Here is a 24,721-nt window from a genome sequence, read left to right on the forward strand (position 1 = left end):
TCATAGTAGGTACATAGAAAGATCCTTTTCATAGCTCAAAATATGAAATTTGTATAATCAATGGTGCAATTATCGTCTTTTTCTTTCTTTTTTTTAAACGACAATAATTCATACAAAATTCTTCCTGGCTATAAAATTATCCTGAACCCTAGATGTACTGTTTAGTTAAAAATACACAGTGACTCCCACCCCCATGTAGAAAGAAGTTAAGCTATTAGGTGCCGGAGGGTTCCACCCCCTCTAATCAGATAAATTAGCTCAGCCGCCCACCCCCGGTTTCAATCAGTCAATGATAGTCTCCCGTATCCCTGTTGGAACGTTTATACCATTAGCCCAACCTTTACCGACCTTTGAATACGTTAACAAAATAAAGTTAGTTTCGGCCCAAATTCCGTTTGGGAAATTCTATTTGTCTATGGCTCCAATCGAGGGGCGCGCGCGGGAGAGGACCGCGAATGGGATTTGAATAAAATCATCATTTTTTGTTCAACATGATAACTTTGTGATTTAATTCTTTTTTGTTTTTAATAAATATTTCACACTAATGCGCTTGTCGAGAGATACCATGAACTGGAGCTTCTCCATAAAACGGTGGTTGTCTGATCCGGACATAGAGGTCTGGAAGGTATCGAAAAGGCAAACGGGCCGTCTAAGGTCCTAACCTCTGGACTTAACCGACCGATAAGTGCAGACAAGCTTTCACGCATCACGGGAGGAAAAGGGTCACTCGATTAAGGATAAGCCAGGCGAGGTTGACACACTTTTAGGCCAAAGCACGCGTATGAGTCCGTCAAAAAAAGAAACATTGCTCGATTGAACCACCTACTTAAAAGGTGCAATTCCTTGGCTCCCTATAGAGAGCGCGTAGGAATGCCACCCGATACGAGAATTGTACACGACTACAAGTATGACCCTCCTGTTCCGATTCTTGGAGGAAACAAGTTTTATTATATACAGTACTGATATTTGTATCCCCTGGTGTGTGTTGAAAATGAATGTATTTATTAGCGTGAATTTGTAGAGCACCCCCTCGGAGGATCCAACCCGGAGAAAAAGAGTCAATCTCACCCGATTAACGATAGGCTATGCAAGCACTCATATGTACTTATTAGCGTGAATGTTTAGTGTGGCAGAATATTGAGTGTAATTGAGGTCAATTCGTTTACGCAACGGAACTTATTATGTTAATATTAACTAAATTAAAATAGGACTTTGGCTTGACGGATTTATACTTTGATCAAGGACTACTTAACAACTTATCGACAACACCTGAAAAAATAAAAATTGAATAATTGATTAATTTTGTTTGTTTTTTTAATTGGGGGATTTTTGTGAAAAACACCAAATTACATAAATTTTCCAATTTTTTTGTTAACGTCAGGTGTTGCAATTATGCAATTTCATAACATTTTTGGATTTTATTAAACGGTTTTAGATCCGTAGGAATAAGAATATAAGAAATAAACAAATAAGAAAAAAATCAACTAAAGTTTCTAAATTTTTTATATACATTTGTAATTTAATATTATAATCATTCTATTTTTTGATATTCGGAAAATATGAGAGGCATTTAGGAGGCAAAATTAGAGACTTTTTTTTGCAATGAAACGACCATTGGATAACTGAATGTCTCTTCAGTCTTTATCAGTAAAGTTTTACTTTTATGACATAATAAATTAGAAAAAATTATGCCTAAAAATAACGCGTACCATTAATTACAGGTTCTTAGTTTCTGCTAGGTTTCCTGTGGATTGGTGGAAAGTCATCACCGTTTTTGTAAACAAAAAAATTCTTAAAAGGATAAAAATCTCTCTATAATATTAAAAAAGTTTTGGCTGAAGTGTGAGAGAAAGAAGGACCTATGCGATTTTAATGGTGTAGAAAGAGAAAGAGATTGGGAAAGGGTAATCGCGACGTTTAATGGAATTTTTCACTTCTCTCACTACTTTCTCAATTTAAAATTTAAGAAACCATGTCATACGTTCTTCGTTGGAAAGAGTAACTTTTTTCAAAATAAGCCTTATTTAAAACTTATAAATAATTGCTATCAGAACGTACTTCAATCCGTAAGTTACATACTTTATGTTTTTTGTTCGGAATAAAATTTTAATTAAATTTTATTTATATATATAAAACAATATGTATATACAGGGTGGCCCCAATCGATTCAGCCACACTTCCAGATCTTATAGGACGAAATTGAACGCTGAATAAAAAAAGGACCTATGATCCTGTGTCCGCAAACCCTTCGGTTCCGATCTACAGGAAAAAAAACCATGAAAAACCACGTTTTTTGGCCTTATTCATGAAATTGTTAGCAAACCGTTAGCCTGACCGTAAAACAGCTCGAAACAACATCTGTAGAGGATTAATTTCTGCGTCGAATGAGATTAAAACCAGCCTGATCGGCCAAAATTTCATTTTTGGCGATTTTTCGAAGTTTGGAGGTGAAGGGATACACAAAATTCACCATTTTTGACATTTTTATCGAAAATTCACAACTTGAACACCCTATCAAGAAATTCTCCGTCACGTTAGACCAACTCCAGTCCGATTCATGAAACATTCGAATTTTGGCTAATTTACTGCTTTTCACTCAAATCGAATGATAGTGTTTTCTGATGGGTACCCCCTACTGAATGAAATAATGTACGAAAAATCTGAACGGCTTACTTAACAATTTTAGAAATTCTGCGCAACTTTTAATGAACATTATATTTTATTTATTGTAAAAAACCATTACAATAACTTGAGCGAAAAATATTTTCTGCGTTGCGAGTGCGATAGTGAGCGAATCATCAACAAACGAGGTTTGTAACGGAGAATTTTTTTATAGGGTGTTCGAATTGTGAATTTTCGATAAAAATGTCAGAAATGAAATTTTCGGCCGATCAAGCTGATTTTAATCTCATTCGACGCAGAATCCTCTACAGTTGTTGTTTCGAGCTGTTTTATGGTCAGGCTAACGGTTTGTTAACAATTTCACGAATAAGGTCAAAAAACGAGGTTTTCCATGGTTTTTTGCCTGTAGCTCAGAACTGACGGGTTTGCGGACACAGGTTCATAGGACCTTTTTTACTCAGCGTTCAATTTCCTTTTTAAAAAGATAGTTCCTACTCACAATAAGTTGTTTTGCAACGATCCGGATTTCGAGCCTTTTAGCTCATCATCAGGTTGAAGGACTTCTACAACCACGTCTCTCGACATGAATTGCCAAATTGAACCCGTTGATACCTCCGCCAACGCGACGTTCCAATTAGCAGCTGATTTTTTTCATGGCGCTCAATTTGAACGTGCGAAACGCGGAAATTATAATATAAATAAATATTATACTAGTAAATACTTAATATTATTAAATTACTATAAAAATAATAACAATTAAAATAATTAGTTTANGAAAACTTAAAATCCTGCATTATTTTCCGGACAACCCAATACATATTTAAAATGGGAGGTAGATCAAAATCTGTTATATTATTAATGCATTTATCACCATGTTCAATTTTACATTTTTTAATTTCAAATTTCTCAAACCAATCTAATTTGGTTGTATTTCAACTGTTTTCAAGCGTTCAATTTCTTCCTATAAGATCTGGAAGTGTGGCTGAATCGATTGGGGCCACCCTGTATATAAAACCTGCATACAATACATAATAATTTTTGATCCAGCGACGTAGCAATGTATGTCTAAATATTTTTTTTTACCAAGAAACAATATCGATAGCCGTTATTTATACGTATACGCACATGTATACGAACGTATACGTTTATGTATAATGACTTTTTATTGATTGATATAAGTAAACTGCAATTAGGACTACATGAAGGAGATGGCATGAGATAAAAAAGTTTGAGAAATTTTTGTTCATTTTATTCTTATTTTTCTAACTAGTATTAAATTAAAAACTATAGATTGTTGATAAAGCACAAAGAAAAAACATCCAGTTTTCCAACTTGAAAGGAATTTAGGACTTTAAGAACTACAGAAGATGGCATGAGATAAAAAAAGTTTGAGAAATTTTTGTTCATTTTATTCTTATTTTTCTCACTAGTGTTAAATTAAAAACCAAAGGTTGTTGATAAAGGCACAAAGAAAAAACATGCAGCTTTCTAAATGCTGTAATAATTGGATAAACTCCAGAAATTTTATGAAGTGAAAGGGACGCCAAACATCGAGTGAAACGGGAGAAAAAAAATGCCCCGGCTGATCCAGCCCAAAAATCTATTTTTTTTTATAAAAATTGCTTGAAATGAATCTGATTTTTTTTCCAAAAGACAAATTTTTTAGCCTTTACTGGAAGCGACTTTTCGTTTGTAAATTTTCATATGTTAAACCTAACCCATCGTTAACAGTTTTATCATTTTTATTTAGCCAATCCATTATTTTATTGATAATTTTAAAAAAATTTAAAAAAAATATTTGTATTAAATTCACTAGTTTTCATGGTCTGCTTGACCAATTAATATCTTTCAATTAATTAAGGTTTTTAGTTGAGATAAAAAAGTCAATGTCACGAGCGGGATTCGAACCCAAGACCTTCGACTAGATACGCCGCTGCTCTACCACTTGAGCTATCGTGACCTCGATCCACTCGGACAGTAACTTCCCATCTCAACCCCACCTTTTTGAATTTTCCTCCTTTTTGCCATTTTTCAATTTTTCATTTGTCGCCGAGAATCAAATTGATTACACCACATTTGAAAAATGGCAAAAAGAAGGAAAATTCAAAAAGGTGGGGTTGAGATGGGAAGTTAGTGCCCGAGAGGATCGAAGTCACGATAGCTTCCTTGAATATATAATTACAACTATTTGAAGTTAGAATTGTTCAAATAGCTGATATGAATTTAAAGGAATGGCACAGTTATATAAGTAAATAAGTAAGTTCCTAAATTTCCTTGTGTACCAACGTAATGGCAACGTCTAATTGTAAGCAAAATTTAATTTTTTAAGTTTATTTGATAACCATCTATGCAAATTATATACATTTTATCGTTTACATATATCCTAACGGGTACCAGCAACCATCGTTGCTCTCCCAGATTTCTAGGTTACTATTCTCGTAAAGCCTTAATGGGTTTAAGGGGAATGGATTGAATGTGTTAAAAAATGAGGACAGTGTTTATGAATGGGTAAAGGATGTTACAAAGTAAATAAAAATTACAGGGGTCGCCATTGTTATTTTCGAAACCTACTAATTTAGAAAAAAAAATTTAGCCTATGCTCTACTTAAGTTATCTTAAAAAATATTGCAATAATTACAGTTTTTTTCTTTCAATTTCTTAAAAAAGTTAAAAAATGGATTTTTAACGGTAATTTTTATTTTCATATGCGGATTCATCAAATTAATGCGATTTTATGAGAAAAACAGATAGATTTAGAAAGTTTCAATTCACTAGTGTCACCTCTGGTTTTCTTAAAAATTACTCAGCCAAGAAAAAAATTATTTTTTTAACCATAAATTCTGCTTTTAACCATTACAATAATTCGGTTTTCTCCAATTTGTTGCTTTTCTCAAAAATTACACAACATATAAAACATTGTAAAGAGAATTTTTCTTAGCAAAATCTCTACTTTCAAAATCGAAATTTATTCTATAAACGGTTGCCAACAATTTTATTTGCAGATTCATCAAGTCAAATGAATGTTATGAAAAATGGCAGAAATATCACAGATAAATTGCTTGAATATTGAATAAATAATCATATAAATAAATATATAAACAAATAAACCTTTTTTAAAAATTAATTAAGGTTTTTAGTTGAGATAAAAAGTCAATGGCACGAGCTGGATTCGAACCCAAGACCTTCGGCTAGATACGCCGCTGCTCTACCACTTGAGCTATCGTGGCCTCGATCCACTAACTTCCCATCTCAACTCCACCTTTTGAATTTTCCCTCCTTTTTGTAATTTTTCAAATGTCCGAGTGGATCGAAGACGATAGCTCAAGTGGTAGAGTAGCGGCGTATCTATCCGAAGGTCGTGGGTTCGAATCCCGCTCGTGACACTGACTTTTTTATCTCAACTAAAAACCTTAATTAATTGAAATATATTTATATTTTTAACTGTTTGCTTTTTTTTCCAGAACGCTCGAAATTGTTTTGTTCTGACGACGCTCAAGTACCGGTCAGTTGTGGGATTCGAGTGGCCGTTTAGCACCCGGGTTCCGACCATCCATCTTGTAAGTACTTGAATACAAAATCGTATATTACTCGGCTGTCAGAATGTAGAGAGTTATCGTATATCAAAATGACATTAATAACCCCTTTATAGCCGTGCAATAAGATACTGTTCACACAACATTGCTCCGACCAAAAAGCCATCGCGAAGCTCACCTTCAGATAAGCTCCGTTTTCACCAATTCCTCACTTTCACCTTGCTGTTGTTGGCGTTGAAAAATATTATTTCAAACTTGAACATGACGAAAATGAAGAAAAAAACGAATGAAAATTTACTGAGGCCGACTAAAAAAATATTTGCTTTAATGAATCGATGAATTTGTCCTTGTGTTTATATACTATATTAATATAAAGAAATAGTCAAAAATTGAACTAAAACCAAACACTAGTAGTTTTAAACGTCTGAGAAGTACATTTAAAAAAATATGGTGTTCCCTCGTAAAACAGTAGAGCGAAAACTGGACTTAGATGGAGCTTAAAATGTGAAAAATATCTTGAAATTTCTAATTATTACAATTTAAAAATAAACTTTCAAAAATCGAGTGGGAGATAGTAATTGGTGAGAAAGAGATGTAAAAAAAGACAGAGCATGTGTGAGAAAGCACGAGAGGAAATAATGAGCTTTCGTGTGAAAGAGAGAAAAGAAAAAATCGAGCATGTGAGGGAGGGAGAAGAGAAAGAAATGACAAGTGTAGAAAAGAGAAAGAGATAGAGTATGTGAAAGACAACGAGAGAGAAATATGTAGAGAAAGTAGAAGTGTAAAAGACAAAAGAAAGAGAGAGAGTATGGGTAAGACAGCAAGAGAGAGAAAGAAATATCGATTGTGAAAAAAGAGAGAGAGCTTGTATGTGAGTGAGAGAGAGAGAGAGAGAGAGTGCGTGAGAGAGCAAGAGAGAGAAAAAGATCAATTGTGAAAAAAGAGAGAGAAGGAGCATGTGATAGAGAGATATAGAGAAATTGCAAATAGGAGAGCATGCATAAGAGAGAGAGAGAGAGAGAGAGAGAGAGAGAGAGAGAGAGAAGAGAGAGAGAGAGATAGAGACAGCAAGGTAAGAATTAGTAGCTAATAAATTACACGGCGCAAAGTTCATTAGTTTTGCAATAACTACAAGTCATGATGGTTTAGCATAATCGTACAGCCGTGAAAATGGGTCGAATCTTGTTTTTCTTAATTTCTCCTTTTACATTTATAAACTTTTCTATATTTCCTACTAATTTTATCGGATTCGGAGAGAAAGTAGAGAGACAAACAGACGGAGAGAGCATTTAGAATTTAAAAAACTAGTGGTGAAATATAAAATCTTGCCTCTTTTCCTGCCTAACTTAAGGAGAGATAGTTCGATACATACATCGAGCATATGAGAAACAGAGAAAGTGTAAGTATTGAAAAAAGAGAGAGCATGTATGAGATAGCAAGAGAGAAAGAGCAAGTGTGAAAGAGAAAACCAAAAAGAGAGATCATATGAGGGAGAGCGAGAGAGAGAGAGAGAGAGAGAAAGAAAGAAAGAAAAAGAAAATGAAGAGAAAGAGAGAAAGAGGTGATGTGTGAGAGAGCGAAAAAAGAGAAATAAAGAGTAAGTGTGAAAGAGAAAAAAGAAAGAGGGAGAGCATATGCGAGGGAGAAAGCGAAAGAAAAAGCAATTGTGAAATATAAAAAGAGAGAGACTGTACATTAATGTTGTTGTGTTTTGTTTATTTGTTTGTTTATTCTACTCATTTTGAGACTAATGTTTTTTGTTTGTTTGTTTTTTTGCCAGGAAGTTTTCGGCACATTTAGCACGAAGACGTCGACCTTTTTGAGAGTCGGGAAGAATTGAATGTCCAGCGGATTCTGATCGACAATCGACTCCACACCATCAATAAATCTATCATTCCTTCAATTCTTGAGCATATCAATCAATTATGTAATTAATAATAAATTTTTACGCATATTATTGTTTTAATTTAGTTTTTAAAAATTTAGGAAACTGATTGTGTTGTTTTAAATGTGTATTCAGAGTTTAAAAAAAAAGGGGGTTAGACAGGGGTGTATTTTAAGTCCTACACATTTTCCCTGTTCATTTCTCTCTACTTGAATATGACGTGTGGATAAGCAATACTAAATCTGATTCAGTAACGTGGAGGAAGGACACAAATTGGGATGTGGTTTTTATATATTTTTATTCTCCATTTAAGAATGTTTCTAAGGTAAGGAGTGCGTTACGTTGTTGAGAAAAGTCTCACATGTATATGCTGAAAAGTATCGTACATAGTGTGCTTCCTTGAATGAACACCAGAGATGAAAAAGTTAAGTTAATCAAAAAGTACAATTTTAGAATGAGAAAGTATGTATTAGAAAGAAAGGATTCGCGTTTCAATAATAAACCATACGCCATGGAACGTCTGAGAGCAGTGGTTTTTGACTTCCCAAGCACTCCAATTTTCTGTTTTTATTGTATTTTTCCTAGACTTTATTTTAAGTATAATTAGATCATTGACTGTCACTGCTGCAATTCTTTTCTTGGGGTCTTCTTGATATGCCTGGTTATGTCTAACTTTTGCTTCGTATGCTAAGATAATATAGGTGGCAGTTTCTTTATCTTCATTCCATAACTTACAAATTAGGTCATAATTGAACATACCTGTTGTCACCTATCACCCTGAGTTTTACCCTCCCTAGCTGTTGCAACGTGTCCAATTTTGATGATTTTTTAATCATAAATATGTCTGGCACCTCTGGAGTTCGTCCCCTTCTCGGTTTTTATGAACCCATTCTGAGATGGAGGATTTTGTATGTCCTTTTTTTTCTTCTTTTTTTACGAGGGTTCGCAACAGCAGAGGTCATACAAACCCTCAGGGTGCCGGTGTTTTTGAAAAAAAGCCCATTTATAAGTATGTCGGGTTCGAATTCAGGGCCGCTGGATTCGAACCCGGGACCTTTACCTTACAGTGATGAGCGCTGAGTCAACGCCTAAACCGCTGCGGCCACCGACGCCCCCCTGTATGTCCTTGTTATTCCAATATAGGTTCTAGGCCTACATACAGGTCCTAAGGCTAAGGGAATTTGGTGGATTAGTGAAGCCTTGGTGGTCAGGAATAATATGGTCTGCTTTATTTCAATTTTTGACTTTAGTTTTTTTTTTCTTAACTTTTTTTTTCTTATTTTGTTGATGTATTCATTGCCCTACGACAGACCGCTGAAGAAAGCGATGTTAGAAGAGCAGGCTAGAGTCACTTTATCTGCCATCTACCGGATTTGTACAATCATCATGGCTCCGACATCTGTCGAGTCAAGATGAAATCGGTTATGGTGATAATTGTATTTTACAAATAAAACAAGCTCTTAAACTAGAGCAATGAGACACACAGGACATGTGCGATTTACGATTGGTTTATAAGGTACGCGTCGACCCAAGCGTGAATGAACATTAAAATAAGTTCACACCTTTGCGATCGCAACTTCTATCTTAAGATAAGGAGACACCACCTGGTCTCTTTCATCACTGCTAGGAAGATGGAAAATCAAAAAAGTGGTGAGTTTTTTATAAAAATCCATGTTTCGTTCTCCAATGTTGTAACGGGTGGTTGTTAAAAGTAACTCTGAAGAACAGCTTGAAACGCTCAGAAATTCTCAGATCCCACATCAAGCACAACAGGTATCATTGAAATAAAAACTCCTAGGTTCCAACAATTTTCGTGCATTCCGTACTTTTTCCTCTATGTACTAAGCCGAAAATTGAAAAACACGTTTTTCGGGTAATGCCAACAAATATGGCAAAGAAGGAAGTTTCGTCATCAACAATATAGTCGAGGAATGGTTGATTGTTCGTACCAACCGGTAATGAAGTAGCTAGTATGGTAGTGATTGACTTACAGAATTCTGTACCATCTCTCTTCAAGAGACCAGTACGAGTTCATTACTAAGCAAACCCCAAGAGGACATCTCGCAATATCTCGTAAGTACACGACATCAATTAGATGTATGATTGTCAGTTTTCCTAAGTTTGTGCTAAGGTAATTAAATGAAGAATGGCAGTTTAGGTAAGAATAACAAAAAAGGATGCACCAATCAGCTCTTGTGTAACTAGGACGGACTGTCTCACATTCATATGGATGCAGCCATTGCTTTCTTCTCTTTCGACTTCTCAAATACCATAGCTCACAATAACATCGACGTCGAACTGGTGATTGTTCGAACAAAGGCGAAATCTCACGACAACTCGCACAAGCTTGATTTTTTTCTGTAGTCCCCAAAATCGATGCGACGTAGATGATCATAATCGTGCTGGCCAGGTCTTGTTTATTTTATTCTTCTTGATTCCACACTGTTTTACAACAAACCACTAACGTCTTTTAAGAAAAGAAATAAATCAAAGCTGAAATTATTTGCAGTTTTGGGAGAACAGCTATAGCAGAATATGAAGGTAATTGTAGGTCAGACGAGGAATAAAGCACAGTGAAGAGCTCTCTTCTATAAATGCCCATCAACCCGTAGGCATCACGGAGAAAATTCATCAAGTTTCATGCAATAATAACTCCAGTCAGATCCGTTTCGGCACATTGGTATTTTTTGTGGATGGTCTCACCTTGCACACTTCTATATCGAGAAATGACACAATTGACATGGATGTCATTTTTTCAAGGAAATTCATGCAACAGCAACTACAGTTTTGGTTCTGGTCTGTCAGCACTGTTTCGGCACTTTGGTATCTTCTGTGGAGGGTCTCACCTTGCTTATATCCCATGACCAACCACAGAAGATGGGGAAATTTAACAACTTTAATGTCATCAAATTTGAAATTGTATAGTTATAAGGAAAAACCCAGCCCAGAAAACGGTTAAAAGGCGATCCGCCTCTGACAGACCAAAACCAGGATAAGGATAGCAAAATGATCTGTAACGACCAACCTATTGGTTCATCGACCCACAGATCACAAAGCAAAATCTCACACTTGTTAATAACTGTAACTAATTCTGTCAGAAACGCCAGTTATTTGGCATATGGTATGGTGTTCCCAGGTACCGTTCATGTTGATTTTTTCAGAGATCTGCAATGCTTAATGTAAGACGAGAGAAAGAAGTTGTTTATTAGGTTTTTTAAGATTTCCTCTTGAGGTCTAAGGGGTGATGAACCAGCAGGTTGGTCATTTACAACATTTTGGTCAGCCTATTCTCGGTCAGACGGAAAGAGGATGGGTTGACCAAAATGATCGAAAACGACCAAGGTTCATCACCTCATACCACAATATCTAGTACCAAATAGACCTTTCTCGCGTCTTGCATTAAACCGTCGAAAAATTAACGTTGATGCTATCTGTCGGTAAGTGGGAACACCATGACACCATATGTTGCAAAGCCGTATCATAGATTTAAACGGTCCAGTGCGACCTGCAGCATCTAATGACCATCACCGACGACTAGATTGAAGCTTTATTGTCAGAAACAATGGGCAGTTATAACTTTTGACAGATAATTCAAGATAGAAGCGTTTTACGATCCGCGGGGACATTCACCTGGCATCTGTTGGTTCACGGCCGAACCGGGACGGATCAATACAGCATCCCTGGACCGGAGCACTCTCTTGCCTTGATTACGTACTAACCGGCTGAAGCTCGCAATTACTCCTTAATGCAAATTAACCAATGGGAGCCGGCTTCATTTACATATTGTTTTAGCACGTGTTGGAACGACGTAACCTCGAGTAACCTCCCTCTTCGACAGACAGCACGGCAGCTTGCTTTCTCTTACAATTTAGCTCTATCGTGTTTATCAACCTATTGATTTTTTTTCTCTAGCTTATCTAAGTTTCTGTGTTTACGTCTGATCGCCGGGTCTTGTGGAAAAGCATTTATGGATAGTGTTCTCATGATGTATTGTCGCCAACTGGAAAATCCATGAGGTGTTATTAAAGCGGTTTAAACGTTGTGCCTTTCCATCGTAATTAGCGCGGATAATAGACGCTTTTGGATATTTTTGAATCAATTTGAATGATAGTTCAAAAATAAAGAGTGTGCAGTTCTTCAAAGGTTGTCGGATGGTAGGACTCTGATGATCCTGGGGATGCGGCCGAACGGGATTCGCAGTTCCTCGTCATTGTCAGTGAGCGTTAATTAGAGAACGTTTCGACAGGCAAACGATTTAAGGGGTTGCGTTTGGGCCTAAGTTAATCCCATCGTGCGTTTCCAATCCTCCGGAAAAGCATTTTCGGCTCGTGTAAAAGTACGTGTGAAAGTGTTTTCCCCGTTTATAACCTCACCCCCGTTGTAAGTATCCGAGATCCAATGGAAATATAAAAAGACTCACCAATCCTGAGAAACGGGACGAGGAGGGCGAATGCCACGAGTGCTGGACGTCGCCCCGACGGCGTGCCGACGACGGACAACCGTGAAATTCACAACGGAGAGCTGTCGGCCCGGTAAAAAAAATAAAAAAACAAAATAAAAAAAATAGGAACTTATAACCCCGGTTTTATTTGTTTGGGAGGGGAAATTGCCTGCCTAAAGAGTGCTCCACCTGCTCACATTCCGGCCAATTTTTCTCCAGGATTAACATTTTTTTCGTGTTCCAGAGGGACACCGTCAATTCTCATCGCCCCACTGACCTCCTATCTCTCCAACCCCGCCTTCCTCAAACTAGACCACTGAACTTAACACGAGATAAAACCCCAATACTTAAACAAAACTACCCAATTTTGAAAAAATAACTATAATATAGTTGAAGCCAGAAAGTGCACCGTTTTAGAGCTCGACTTTTAATTGCTGCCAGGTTATATCCCACAGATAATTTGGCAAACATAACGAAATACAATATAAATAAATACAAATTTATTTATTTTTTTATATAAATGCTTTATTTATGTTATTTTAACATTGGAATTTTTAAGATTAATATGTCTAATTTAAATTTTTGAGTTTTTGTTTGAAAACGTTTTCACGTGTTTTTTAGTTACTTGGGTTTAGGGTTGTCGTAAGAAAAAATTCCTTATTTTCCCAACAACGCCGAGCTTTCGACGGTATATTTCGCCTTCAGAGTTCCAAACATTTTGCTGTCAGACGCATGTTTCTCGCCATCTTCAGTGGTTTTGAAGTTATTGTTCATAGATAAACTGATTTTATTACGTCAGTGAAATTGTGGTTTGGTTGTTTCCGATCATTTTGGTCGCTTTATACGATTTTTGGTCTTACCACCAAAAGTTCAAATATTTCATATAAAAGTTTTCATAAAAATTATTCAGATATTTTGAGATGCGGTCTGGTGTGATGTAGGTTTCAGAAAAACATTTTATTTATCGTGCCAACGTTTCGATCTTTATTGAGATCATCTTCAGGGCCTGGGATTTACAAACATTGTTTAAATTTAGCAAATACATGTAGGATCCCACATGTATTTGTTAAATTTAAACAATGTTTGTAAATCCCAGACCCTGAAGATGATCTCAATAAACGTCGAAACGTTGGCACGATAAATAAAATGTTTTTCTGAAACCTACATCACACCAGACCGCATCTCACGATTCCTGAATAATTATCGACTAACGATCACTAATCACCACACGTTTTCATAAAAGTTGTTAAATATGAATATCAAAGTTTACTTGCCTTTTTAAAAAAATTGTAGATACTGATGAGAGGTATAAGCCCCCGAAACGTCGAATAAATGTTAATAAGTGCCTTTTTTTCATAAAAAACAACCAAAACAAACATGTAATAGGATCTTCTATGCAATCGATCAGCCTTTTTAAGTTACGTAGAATTAGGGTCAGAAAAAATTCCTTATTTTTTCCATCAACGCGAGCTTCGACGATATGTTTCGTCTTCTTCAGGATTGCAAACACCCTGCTGTGTCAGATATGTGTTTCTCGCCATCTTCAGTGGTTTTTTTAAGTTATTTTTCATAAACAAACTGATTTTATTACGTTAGTGAAATTTCTGTTTGGTTGTTTCCGATCATTTTGGTCGCCTGTGTACGCTTTTTGACCTGACAGACCAAAATACAAATAAAGCCGTATCACATAAAAGTTGTTAAATATAAATATCAATGTTATACTTATGTATTTTTATTTTTAATTGTAGAACTGATGATGGGTGTAAATTTCCGAAACGTCGAATAAATGCTAATAAGTGACATATTTTTCATTTTAAAAAACGTATTAAGGATTTTCTATGTAATCGACCAGCCTTTCTAATAGTTATTTAGGATTAGGGTCGTGGTCAGAAAAAATTCCTTATTTTTGCACCAACGCCGAGCTTTCGACGATATACTTCGCCTTCTTCAGGGTTCCAAATATTTTGAGTTATTTTTCGTGGACGAATTGATTTTATTACGTTAGTGAAATTGTTGTTTGGTTGTTTCCGATCATTTTGGTCGCCCGTGTACGCTTTTTGGCCTGGCAGATCAAAATTTCAAACGTTTCCCATAAAAGTTGTTAAATATGAATATCAACGTTATACTTATGTCTTTTTTTTTTTATTGTAGAACTGATGATGGGTGTAAATTCCCGAAACGTCGAATAAATGCTAATAAGTGTCGAATTTTTTTCATTAAAAAAATGTATTAAGGATTTTCTATGCAATCGACCTTTCTAATAGTTACATAGGATTAGGATTATGGTCAGAAAAAATTCCTTGTTTTTGCACCAACGCCGAGCTTTCGTCGATATATTTCGTCTTCTTCAGGGTCTTCAGATTCTTACATTAATTTTCATACAAACACATAGGCACAGATGCTGACTATAAAAAATATATCGCATGGGCATTAGTTAACTAAGTGTTATTTATAGTCGAATTTTAGACTATAAACCCTTTTCCCCAAATAAATCATATCAATTCTCATTAGATTTAAAATAATGAGAACAAAATATAAACAATTATTTATGTATTTATTTATATAAAAAACAGGCCGTGTTGAAAAATTAGTATTAGTGAGACAAAGAGGTAAATTCGTGTGGCAATGTGTAAAAACAACCACAAAAGGAAAACCTCAAATAAGACATCGCCCATGTAATGTATAAATACCTGTTGTGTAGTTGTTTTATTATTTATATTTTTTATAGTTAAGTTTCCTATTTGTATTGTTAAATATTGGGTTGATGCAAAATTAATGGAAGGTTTTGATGTTCAGTGAAAACAAGGTACAATTTAACTTCAACAAAATATGTTTAATGGAAATAAGTTCCATTACTATCTGTACATTTTTGCCAAGGCACAACCAATGCATCAATCCCAGAAGAGTAGAAACTAGCGTATCAGGAATCGACGAAATCCCGAAATGCCTTTTCAATGTCATTCTACCTGCTGAACCTTTTCTCCCACAAAAAATTGTTGAGATGTTTAAAAAAGTGATCTGTTCGAGAAAGATCTGGTGGATGTGGTAAAGCCTCCTAACTCATGAAGTGGGCCAGAGTCGGCTGTGCGACGTGTGGGCGTGCGTTGTCGTATTAATGCTGGTCATAAATGTCGCAGTTTTCGGCTCATTAATTTCATTACAGTACTTTTCAGCAGTGGTTTCACCCGGATTGAGAAAGCTGTAATAAATGTCCTGCAGATGACCACCAGACAGTTACCATAATGTTTTTTTATGTAAGCTTGGCTGTGAGAAGTGTCCTGGTTTTTCACTTTTGTTGAGAAAAGCATTGAACAGATTTCATACCTGCGATCCTTTTGGAGGTTCAGCCCATTTGGAACCCACTCGTCGAGTTTCTTTGCTTTCCCGATAGCTTCCAGATAGCGAACTTTGGATTGGTCGACACCAAGTTCTTCCGCTGTTTCTCGAGTAGTTTTTGTGGGGTCAGCTTCAACTATAGCCTTTAACTCGTCGTCAATAGCAGAAGGACGGCCATCGCATTCTTTGCTCGTGAGAATCTCCATTACGGAATTTATGAAACCAACACCGCACTGTGGATTCATTTATGGCTCTTTGCCCCCAAATTTCATTAACGTTTCGAGCGGTTCGCGCTGCACTTCGCCCAAGTTTAAATCCATAGAAATAAATTTTCCCAAAATCGCTGTTAGACATCATTTTGTTTGAAGGCACTGAACAGACTGACTTAAATGTTTTTAAAATGATTATAAGGGAAATAAAGCTAGATAAACAGGCTTTAAATTGCATTCCTCTTAGCACAATGGATTAGTTTTGTTTACATATTTGGCATTAAAAGTAAAGCGAAAAGGAAAATCTGCATTAAATTGCTTCAACCCAAAAGTATAGTTTCAAGGAGTTTTGTTATTATTTGACAAACCCGTTTAATAATTTGATATTTTGACTAAGTAGTAAATTGTCAAGCATATGTGATATACCTATGTATATGTGTGCAAATTAATGCAAGAATGTTGAAGAAGACGAAATATGTCGACGAAAGCTCGGCGTTGGTGCAAAAATGAGAAATTTTTTCTGGCCATAATCCTAATCCCATGTAACTTTTAGAAAGTCTGGTTGATTGTATAGAAGATCGTATTACACGTTTGTTCGTTTTTTATGAAAAAAAATATCACTTATGAACATTTTTTGACGTTTCGGGAACTTACACCCATCATCAGTGATACTTTTTTTTAAAAGACAAGTATAACATAGATATTCATTTTTAACCACTTTTATGTGAAACGGGTGTATTTATATTTTGATCTGTCAGGCCAAAAAGCGTATGTTGGCGACTAAAATGATCAGATAGAACCACTATTTCACTAACGTAATAAATTCAGTTTGTCTATGAAAAATAACTCAAAAACCACTGAAGATGACGAGAAACGCGCTTCTGACACAGCAAAATGTTTGAAACACCGAAGAAGACGAATATCGTCGAAGCTCGCGTTGGTGCAAAAATGAAAAAAAATTTCTGACCATAATCCTAAGTAACTATTAAAAAGGCTGGTCGATTGCATAGAAGATCCTCTTACATGTTTGTTTTGGTTGTTTTTTATGAAAAAAAAGTCACTTATTAACATTTATTCGACGTTTCGGGAACGTATACCTGTCATCAGCATCTACAATTTTTTTTAAAAAGACAAGTAAACTTTTATATTCATATTTGACAACTTTTATGAAAAATCTTATATGAAACGTTTGAACTTTTGGTCTGTAAGGGCAAAAATCGTATAACGCGACCAAAATGATCGGAAACAACCAAACCACAATTTCCCTAACGGAATAAAAGCCATTAAACTAGGAAAAATAACTCCAAAACCACTATAATAATAACAATAAAGGTCGAAACGTTGGCACAATAAAGAAAATGTTTTTCTAAACCTACATCACGCCAGACCGCATCTCACGATTTCTGAATAATCAAAAATCACTGAAGATGGCGAGAAACGCGCGTTTGACACAGTGAAATGTTCGGAAAAGACCGAGATGTTCAGGTTCATCAAACCCCAAACAAGAGGAAATCTCACAATTCATGAAGAATATATTTTTTTAAATATTATGTAAAGCTTGATTGAGTTGAAAAATTGGTATTGGGTTGTCCGGAAAATAATGCAGGATTTTAAGTTTTCATTAAAAAAAATCTATATAAAATATTCTGTTTACGTTTACAGGATTACTCATTTGTATGAATGTCAACACTTATTAATCCTCTTCCAAATGATATTGTTTGTTTACCTCTGTAGCATTCCGCTACTTGGAAATAATTCAGTCATCCTTATAATGTCAAAGCGAGAATTTCGTACGATTTTCTTTTACGAGTTTAAACTCGGCCGAAGCGGAGCCCAAACGGCTAGAAACATTAACCAAGTCTGGGGCGAGGGTTGTGTTAATGAGTGCACTGTGCAAAGGTGGTTTAAAAAATTTCGGGAGGGAGATTTCAGCCTTGAAGATGAAGAAGGTCGTGGAAGGCCTTCCTCTCTTAATGATGATGTTCTGCGATCAGTGGTGGAAGAAAACCCCAAAACAACTGTTCGAGAACTTGCAGAGCAACTCAAAGTCAGTAAAACGACCGTCGCTGACCACCTCAAGGCGATTGGAAAAGTGAAAAAACTCGAAAATTGGGTTCCACACTCATTAAACGATCGCCAAAAAAATCAGCGCTTTGATGTTTGTGCATCACTTCTTTGTCGAAACAAAAATGACCCATTTCTGGCCAGAATTGTTACATGTGACGAAAAGTGGATTCTCTACGATAACACTAGACGTTCTGGACAGTGGCTCGACAAAGGAGAAGCTCCAATACATTTTCCAAAGCCCCCAACTCATCAAAAAAAGGTAATGGTTACGGTATGGTGGGCTTCATTTGGTTTAATACACTACAGCTTCTTAAATCCTGGCGAAACCATCAATGCTGAATCATACTGTAACCAAATTAATACCATGCATCAGAAATTGGCAGTAATGAAGCCCTCTTTGGTCAATCGGAAAGGGCCCATTTTGTTGCATGACAACGCTCGACCACATGTGTCACGTGTAACGTCACAAAAATTATTGGAGCTTGGCTATGAAACTTTGCCTCACCCACCCTACTCTCCGGACCTCTCGCCTACTGACTACCATTTTTTTAGACACCTGGACCACTACTTACAACACATAATATTCAAAAATCAAACGGAACTGGAAAATGCATTTATTGACTTTATCAATTCTAAAAATTCTGAATTCTACTCAGACGGAATTAATAAGTTACCAACACGTTGGGAGAAATGTATTGAGAGTATGGGAAATTATTTTGATTAAAGAACATTGCTTTAAAGTAACTAGTTTCTTTTTTTTTGTTTAATACCAAAATCCTGCATTATTTTCCGGACAACCCAATAGTAGGAATGGGCCTCGAACCCACGACATCCGGAGCTCCTATCTGAGACACTAATTCTTCAACTCAACCATACCTTGCAAAATAATTTAAGTTATTATTTTGATTAATTGGACCAACTAAAAACCTATAATTTTTTCCCCTGCCTGGCCATTGGAAACGCGGCGTGACGAATGTTCCATGCAAGACCGAGCAGTCGTGCGGGTTCGTTAACAAGTTATTTAATAAAACATTTTTTTTGTAGTTTGGACGCGTTTTACAGACCAAAACAGCATGGAAGAAAAGGGTTCATCCTCACCCGATTAAGGATAGGCCATGCGAGGATGACACAAGGACGCTTAATTTTGGGCAAAAGCCCTGTGTCCAGCAGACTCAATGTGTCTCATTTTAATTGAACAGTGCCTTGGCTCCATACAGAGAGCGTGTAGGAATGCTAACCAATATGAAAATTGTACTTGAGCAGGGTCTGGGTACCCTGTTCCGATTCTTACAGGAAACAGGGCTGTTTTATTTTGAAGTGAGAGTGAATGTATTTATTAGCGTGAATGGGTAGTATGAGAGAGTTGAAGGTTGCTGGCAGAAATTCACATGAATCCTCAATTAGGTTTTTATGTATTTTTGTTATTTTACCCACATTCGAAGAGGCCCTGAGGTACAGAGTAGCTAGCAATAGGATAAAGAAATGATATAGTCGGTTACTGACCTAATTAGTGGAAAACAGGAAAAAAAAATAGCAGGATTAAAATGACGTGGATAGGAAAAGAAAAGTGAAGAAAGAGAAGGTCGGTGATGACCAATGTAGTTTCACAGTGCTAAAAAAAAGTATAAAAGTCTCAAGCATTAGAGTTTATAAGTTTTTCTATGGTGTTCATTAGTTAATATTTTAAATTTTTACGTACCTCTTTTATTTAAAATATAATTGGAATCCAGGGTTTTCAAGTTATCAAGATCAATAATACGGATGATGTGAACCGTCCATGATAATCGTTAAAAATCCAAGATTTCTGGCAAGAGAGAGTGATTTCAGTGAAGCCACCAATGTCAGAATTTTGGGACAATAAACCCTCGTCTTGGTTTATGACTATTTTCTGGAAAAATTAAGATGACAAAGTTAACCAGACAGAGTAGATGGTTCAGAGAGCGTTGGCTTCCATCTTATTATAACTTTGTCATTTTAATTTTTCCATAAAAATGTCATAGACCCAGACGGTTCATTGTCCCAAAATTCCGACCATTCTCCACAGCAATCCATAGCTTCAGGCGTATACAGAGAAAAAGACATATGTGCCTAATTGAAATCTAAGATGGTTTTTGAAGAAAACACTTAGCTAGAAGGCTAGAACAATGGATGATGACTTGCATCAGCACTTATAGAAAGTTCACCCTGCTAAAAAATCGAGCTTAGTCCATGTTGAAGAAAAACAGCATAAGTGATTCAACAACTCCTTTCTTCAATATTCTTAAGACAAAACTTTTTCTCGCATTTGGAATAGAACCCTTTTTAACTGAACTGAAGGGCTGTTTCGGATAATGTAATTTTTAAACCATGGAGGCCGTAATAAAACATCTAATTAAAACCGAATGATCCAAGTAATTTACAAACAAATATGAAGTACTGTAGCTGAGATGTAAACCAGAGAAGTTCATTAATTTTTTCATGATTAACTAGCTTCATCTTGCAGTTTAGCACTTTACAACTGTATTCATTTAGTTTAGATTTAATTATTAGAATGAAGGTTAAATAGTCGATATCACAATACAGTAATTATCAGCTACATTTTGCAATACCATTTTTTCTTAAATTACTTCAGTTAACCTGGATTTCGGTTTAAATTGGTTTTACTGTACTGAGGGCTGACTTCCATTCGGTTTTCTTCCAGTTCTTCTATTTTGAAGTGAAGGAGTGGTTTTACCGATTTACCTCTTTGATAACCACCGAGGATCCGTAGAGAATTGGGGAGATGGCAGTGAGTCGCTGTCAAGTCTCTCCGAACGGTTTATTCTCTTCTGCCTACTTTCATGTGAACAATGCCTAGGAATTAGGCCTTTTGTGTAATTCCGAGTTGTTTTTCTTTCTGCTGCCTGTATGTAACAAGACTTCTAAGAAATCTATAGTGTCTGTTTATTAGAATGTACTTACGTGTCAGTTTTCATTGTGATTGTGACAACCAATTCATAGATGAATGCTGTTTTCTGTTACAAAAAGGTCCAAATGATACAAGTTCATGAGAAATATAAAAAATATTCTCCATCCTTCTAATAAGTGGACCAAATCCATTACAAGTGGTGTCCGCTTATGAACTTTGAGAATTTTAATGTAATTAGTTATCATAGGCAAAAGAAGAAACTATTGTATCCGAATATAATTTGGACGATTTGAAAATTCATTATTACTAAACAGGTAAATGAAAAAAAAGATTACTTTTTATTATTTAATTAATCACAAAAATAAACAAATATCATATTAGGTTCAGTTCAAAAGCAGCTTAGATTTTGTTGAATGCTGCGATATCAACAGACTGAACGAAATCTTCAAACTCCTGGATTGTCTCGACTAAGTCGTCAACTGAGACTTTATCGTCCTCGATGACACACATGATTTGTAGTTTGTTGATCCCATAACCTACTGGAACGAGTTTCGCTGACGGACAAAACGAGCATATTAGATTTAAATAGAAACAATCAAACTACTTAAGGGGGGAAAACGGCTTACATGCACCCCAGACGAGGCCTTCTTTCTCTACTGTCCTGACGTTCCTTTCCATTTCTTTCATGTCGGTTTCATCGTCCCAAGGCTTGACTTCGAGGACGATGCTGGATTTGGCGATTAGTGCCGGCTTCTTTGATTTCTTCTCGTTATAAGCCTTCAGTCTCTCTTCCCTAACTCGTGCTGCTTCTGCGTCCTTCAAGAAATTAAATTCTCCATAAAATAGCTAACTGTTTTTTTTATTCAAAAATAAGTAAATAAATTTAATGTTGCACTATAAAATAAAATTGGGGGAAAAATTTTTATTCACTACTATGTTTATTAAAATGATACCTCTTCATCGTCAGATCCAAAGAGATCGACATCATCATCATCGTCGTCATCCTTTGCCTTAGCAGGAGCAGCTCCGCTAGATGAAAAACCAGATGGAAGCTTGTTTTGACCAGGAAGATTCTTTTTCTCTGCTTCGGAGTATGATTTCATGTGGTTGTACCATCTCTTGGCATGTGGAGTGTTATCGAGAGGCGCTTTGCTGAATTGAGCGAAAACAGCAAGATCTGCCTGTGAAGCTTCATACCTAGAAACAATCAACTATAAATATTAACTATGTCCCTTAACTAACTGGACGATTAACTAAGACTGGATTTGAGTTTATCATCAATGAGATAATCACTGGTATGTTTGGCACTGATAACCAAGCAAATAAGATTATTTTAACAGACAGCAACTAATTTTAATGAGACAATGAGACAGATGATAAAAAAGAAATTTCACAACATGGGCAAAGGGGGGGGCTTGAAATTGAGGAGCCCACCAGAAAGCTGGTGATGCCTGGACAGTAAAGAAGCAGAGGACAGGACAGCGAGGTAAGCCCACCAAGGCACTCGAGAAGAGAGGGGCCGGCTGGTGAGGGCAGACAAGCACTGGCATGCAGACCCCAGAGAGGACACGAGAGGAAACCCAGCACATAATGACCCACAGTGGAATGGCACCTGAGGAACCATACAGCATGGGGCATACGTTTCTCCTGAGCGTCTCCATATAAAATTACGCCCATAGGAAGATTTGAGGCCAACTCTTACCACAACTGTAAAGAGAACTCGTCCCCAATCTTCTGATGTCCAATTCACATGTTCCTGTGCGAACTAAAGCCTGGACATTTTCTGAGCTGCAGTAAGAAGAGGTCCATGAGTCGGATGCCAGATCGTTATTTTGATCCATTGGTTATTTTGATTGAGATTTGAGCCTTCTTCTTACAGTCCTGGATGAAATTGAAACATTTCAACTTGTCATCAGATTAATATCATTACCTGAAATGCTACTGTTTCGTACAGCCTTGATGACGGATGAATCTATCATCTCTCTCATCTGTAGACCTAAATGACCCGACAGTCCTGGCCTTCCAGTGTGAAACCCAGAAGCGGCGAAGAATACTTCCTACTTTGGAGTGATATGCACTCAGTCTCCTGGCAACTAGGGTTCCGGACCCAGAGTCCAAGTTGCATGTTGGCCCCCCTCTTTGACCAACATGCCAATCTTTTTGTTGCCTCCATGCCCTGTGTGCCCACGGACCCATATCAGGGTCAGGTCATTAGGGTCACTGACTTCCGTCAGGACCTCCATGCAGGGCCAAACACTCTGTGCCTTCATCTCGCTTTATTTTTTCATTTAAATGCTGCTTAACTGTCAGAGAAGATGGATATTTCCCGGGAATGTATTTCTAGCCTTTTTATTTCTTCGGTGCATTGTTCAAACTGGAAAATTGTAGCTTATTTACCTAGGTTTGCCGTATGATCGGTCTTTGGGTTTATCCTGAAGACTCCAGCTCCCATGCTTATGACTAAAAATTGTGCATCTTATCGCACTGGTGTGAACTGTACCTTGGTAGGTAAGATAAACAGCACCTCGTTAAGTGAGGTTCATACCAGAGTGATAAGACACAAGCCAGCCACCCACTGAAGAAAAAGATAAGCAGGCCATGTCCCATGATACATCTTACGGCAGGTCGTAATCGTACAATGAACTAATTTTATAATTTCTACAAGTTTTTTATGGGCATGAGCGTTGCATATCTTACAAGACAATTATTGTATATCGCTTATGACCTAAAGATATGCATCTCATCGCTCTGGTATGAACCCTACCTAACAGAGAGGGTAGGTAGACCAAAATGTTGGTTAACGGCCATACTTCCCTGTCTTCCCTTTGTCCTTTTGGACTAAGGGTTTATGCCCTGTACCTGCCTATTGCTAGGCTTACTGGAAGCCCAGAGATGCTGGAACATACCCAGGAGTTTGGTAGCTTCCAGTGCTTCAATCTTCAGCCACCCCCCCCCTGGAGAGGTAGATAAGGGTAGCTCTACCTCCTGCTCCGGTTGACTGTTACCCCCCAGCTAAGGTACAAGTTGTTTCCAAACCACGACCACCATGAGTCCAACCTCAATTGGGGGCTATTTGGAATCACCCTCACCCATGGTTCACTATTATTTTTAAGATGAGACTGATCGCCCACCCAGGGGTTGACCCCCTACTGTTTTCACCCGTTACCCGAGGGGTGAGGGTTCAGTAACCCAGGAAGCCTCCACCTAAGTGGAGGGGGGAAAGGAAGGAATTAAGGAAAGAAAAGGATAGGAATAGGAAGGTAAGGGAATTTACCTCCCTCATTGCCCCCCCATGGTAGGACTTGTCTAGGCACATAGAGATGTCCCTATGGGATTAACGGCCAGTAAAATTATGTTTTAGTGTATATTTAGCAAAATTATCTAATCGCGTGTACTGTGGTACAAAATGTAGAAACAGGTTAGATCAAGGCAGAATGAAGTTTATTTTAAAAAAGTGTTGAGTGCCTAGGCGGTCACGTGGCTATCAAAGAGTGGTAAATTAATATATTATAATAATATAATAACGTACCCTTCGACGTAGCTTTTGTCCGAGATGAAAGTGTCGAACTCCTTGACTCCTTTGTCAGATTTCAGGTCGGAGACGGTCATTTTTCAAAAAATAATTCGAGTCGGACGGGAAAAAGAGACACGCACGGGTAGAGACTCGGGAGGAAGAGAACTCGTCCGAAAAGAGAGGTTATGCTTCGCCGTGTCCCAGGTTGTCTCGATTGCGTAACCTCC

At 36.8% G+C, this 24,721-nt stretch overlaps 2 protein-coding genes and 1 long non-coding RNA gene across 4 annotated transcripts in view; 2 read left to right on the forward strand and 1 right to left on the reverse strand.

The window, feature by feature from the left end:
- The window catches only part of LOC106674248, a 162,067-nt gene extending 153,971 nt beyond the window's left edge, over positions 1–8,096 (forward strand). For both annotated transcript variants that reach the window (XR_001341489.2, XR_001341488.2), the window contains exons 2-3: positions 6,084–6,179; positions 7,936–8,096. This is a non-coding gene — a long non-coding RNA (uncharacterized LOC106674248). The remainder of the gene's footprint in view (positions 1–6,083; positions 6,180–7,935) is intronic.
- Positions 8,097–17,788: 9,692 nt separating this feature from the next.
- LOC106674070 (histone-lysine N-methyltransferase SETMAR-like) lies at positions 17,789–18,817 on the forward strand (the record flags this gene model as incomplete). The annotated part of the gene is made up of 1 exon (XM_014406519.1): positions 17,789–18,817. A coding segment is annotated over one exon (1,029 nt), but the record flags the coding sequence as incomplete, so codon positions are not given.
- Positions 18,818–21,315: 2,498 nt separating this feature from the next.
- On the reverse strand, positions 21,316–24,717 carry LOC106674162 (elongation factor 1-beta'). Its single transcript, XM_014406729.2, has 4 exons — positions 24,510–24,717; positions 21,934–22,177; positions 21,607–21,796; positions 21,316–21,534 (listed from the first exon to the last, which is right to left on the reverse strand). The coding sequence occupies exons 1-4, from the start codon at positions 24,587–24,589 to the stop codon at positions 21,380–21,382; spliced, it is 669 nt and encodes a 222-aa protein (XP_014262215.1). The 5' UTR covers positions 24,590–24,717; the 3' UTR covers positions 21,316–21,379.
- Positions 24,718–24,721: the final 4 nt, after the last annotated feature.

Source organism: Cimex lectularius, unplaced genomic scaffold, assembly GCF_000648675.2.
Source record: "Cimex lectularius strain Harlan isolate CLEC.00 unplaced genomic scaffold, Clec_2.1 scaffold126, whole genome shotgun sequence".
Lineage (NCBI taxonomy): Eukaryota > Metazoa > Arthropoda > Insecta > Hemiptera > Cimicidae > Cimex > Cimex lectularius.

What these genes read in the sequence shown, in the direction of transcription:
- LOC106674162 (XM_014406729.2), bottom strand. Translation starts at nt 24,589, where the DNA reads ATGACCGTCTCCGACCTGAAATCTGACAAAGGAGTCAAGGAGTTCGAC. An exon ending in GACAAAAGCTACGTCGAAGG is followed by an intron (nt 22,178 to 24,509) that starts GTACGTTATTAT and finishes GATTGTTTCTAG; the next exon opens with GTATGAAGCTTCACAGGCAG. An exon ending in AGGCCTCGTCTGGGGTGCAT is followed by an intron (nt 21,535 to 21,606) that starts GTAAGCCGTTTT and finishes TTTGTCCGTCAG; the next exon opens with CGAAACTCGTTCCAGTAGGT.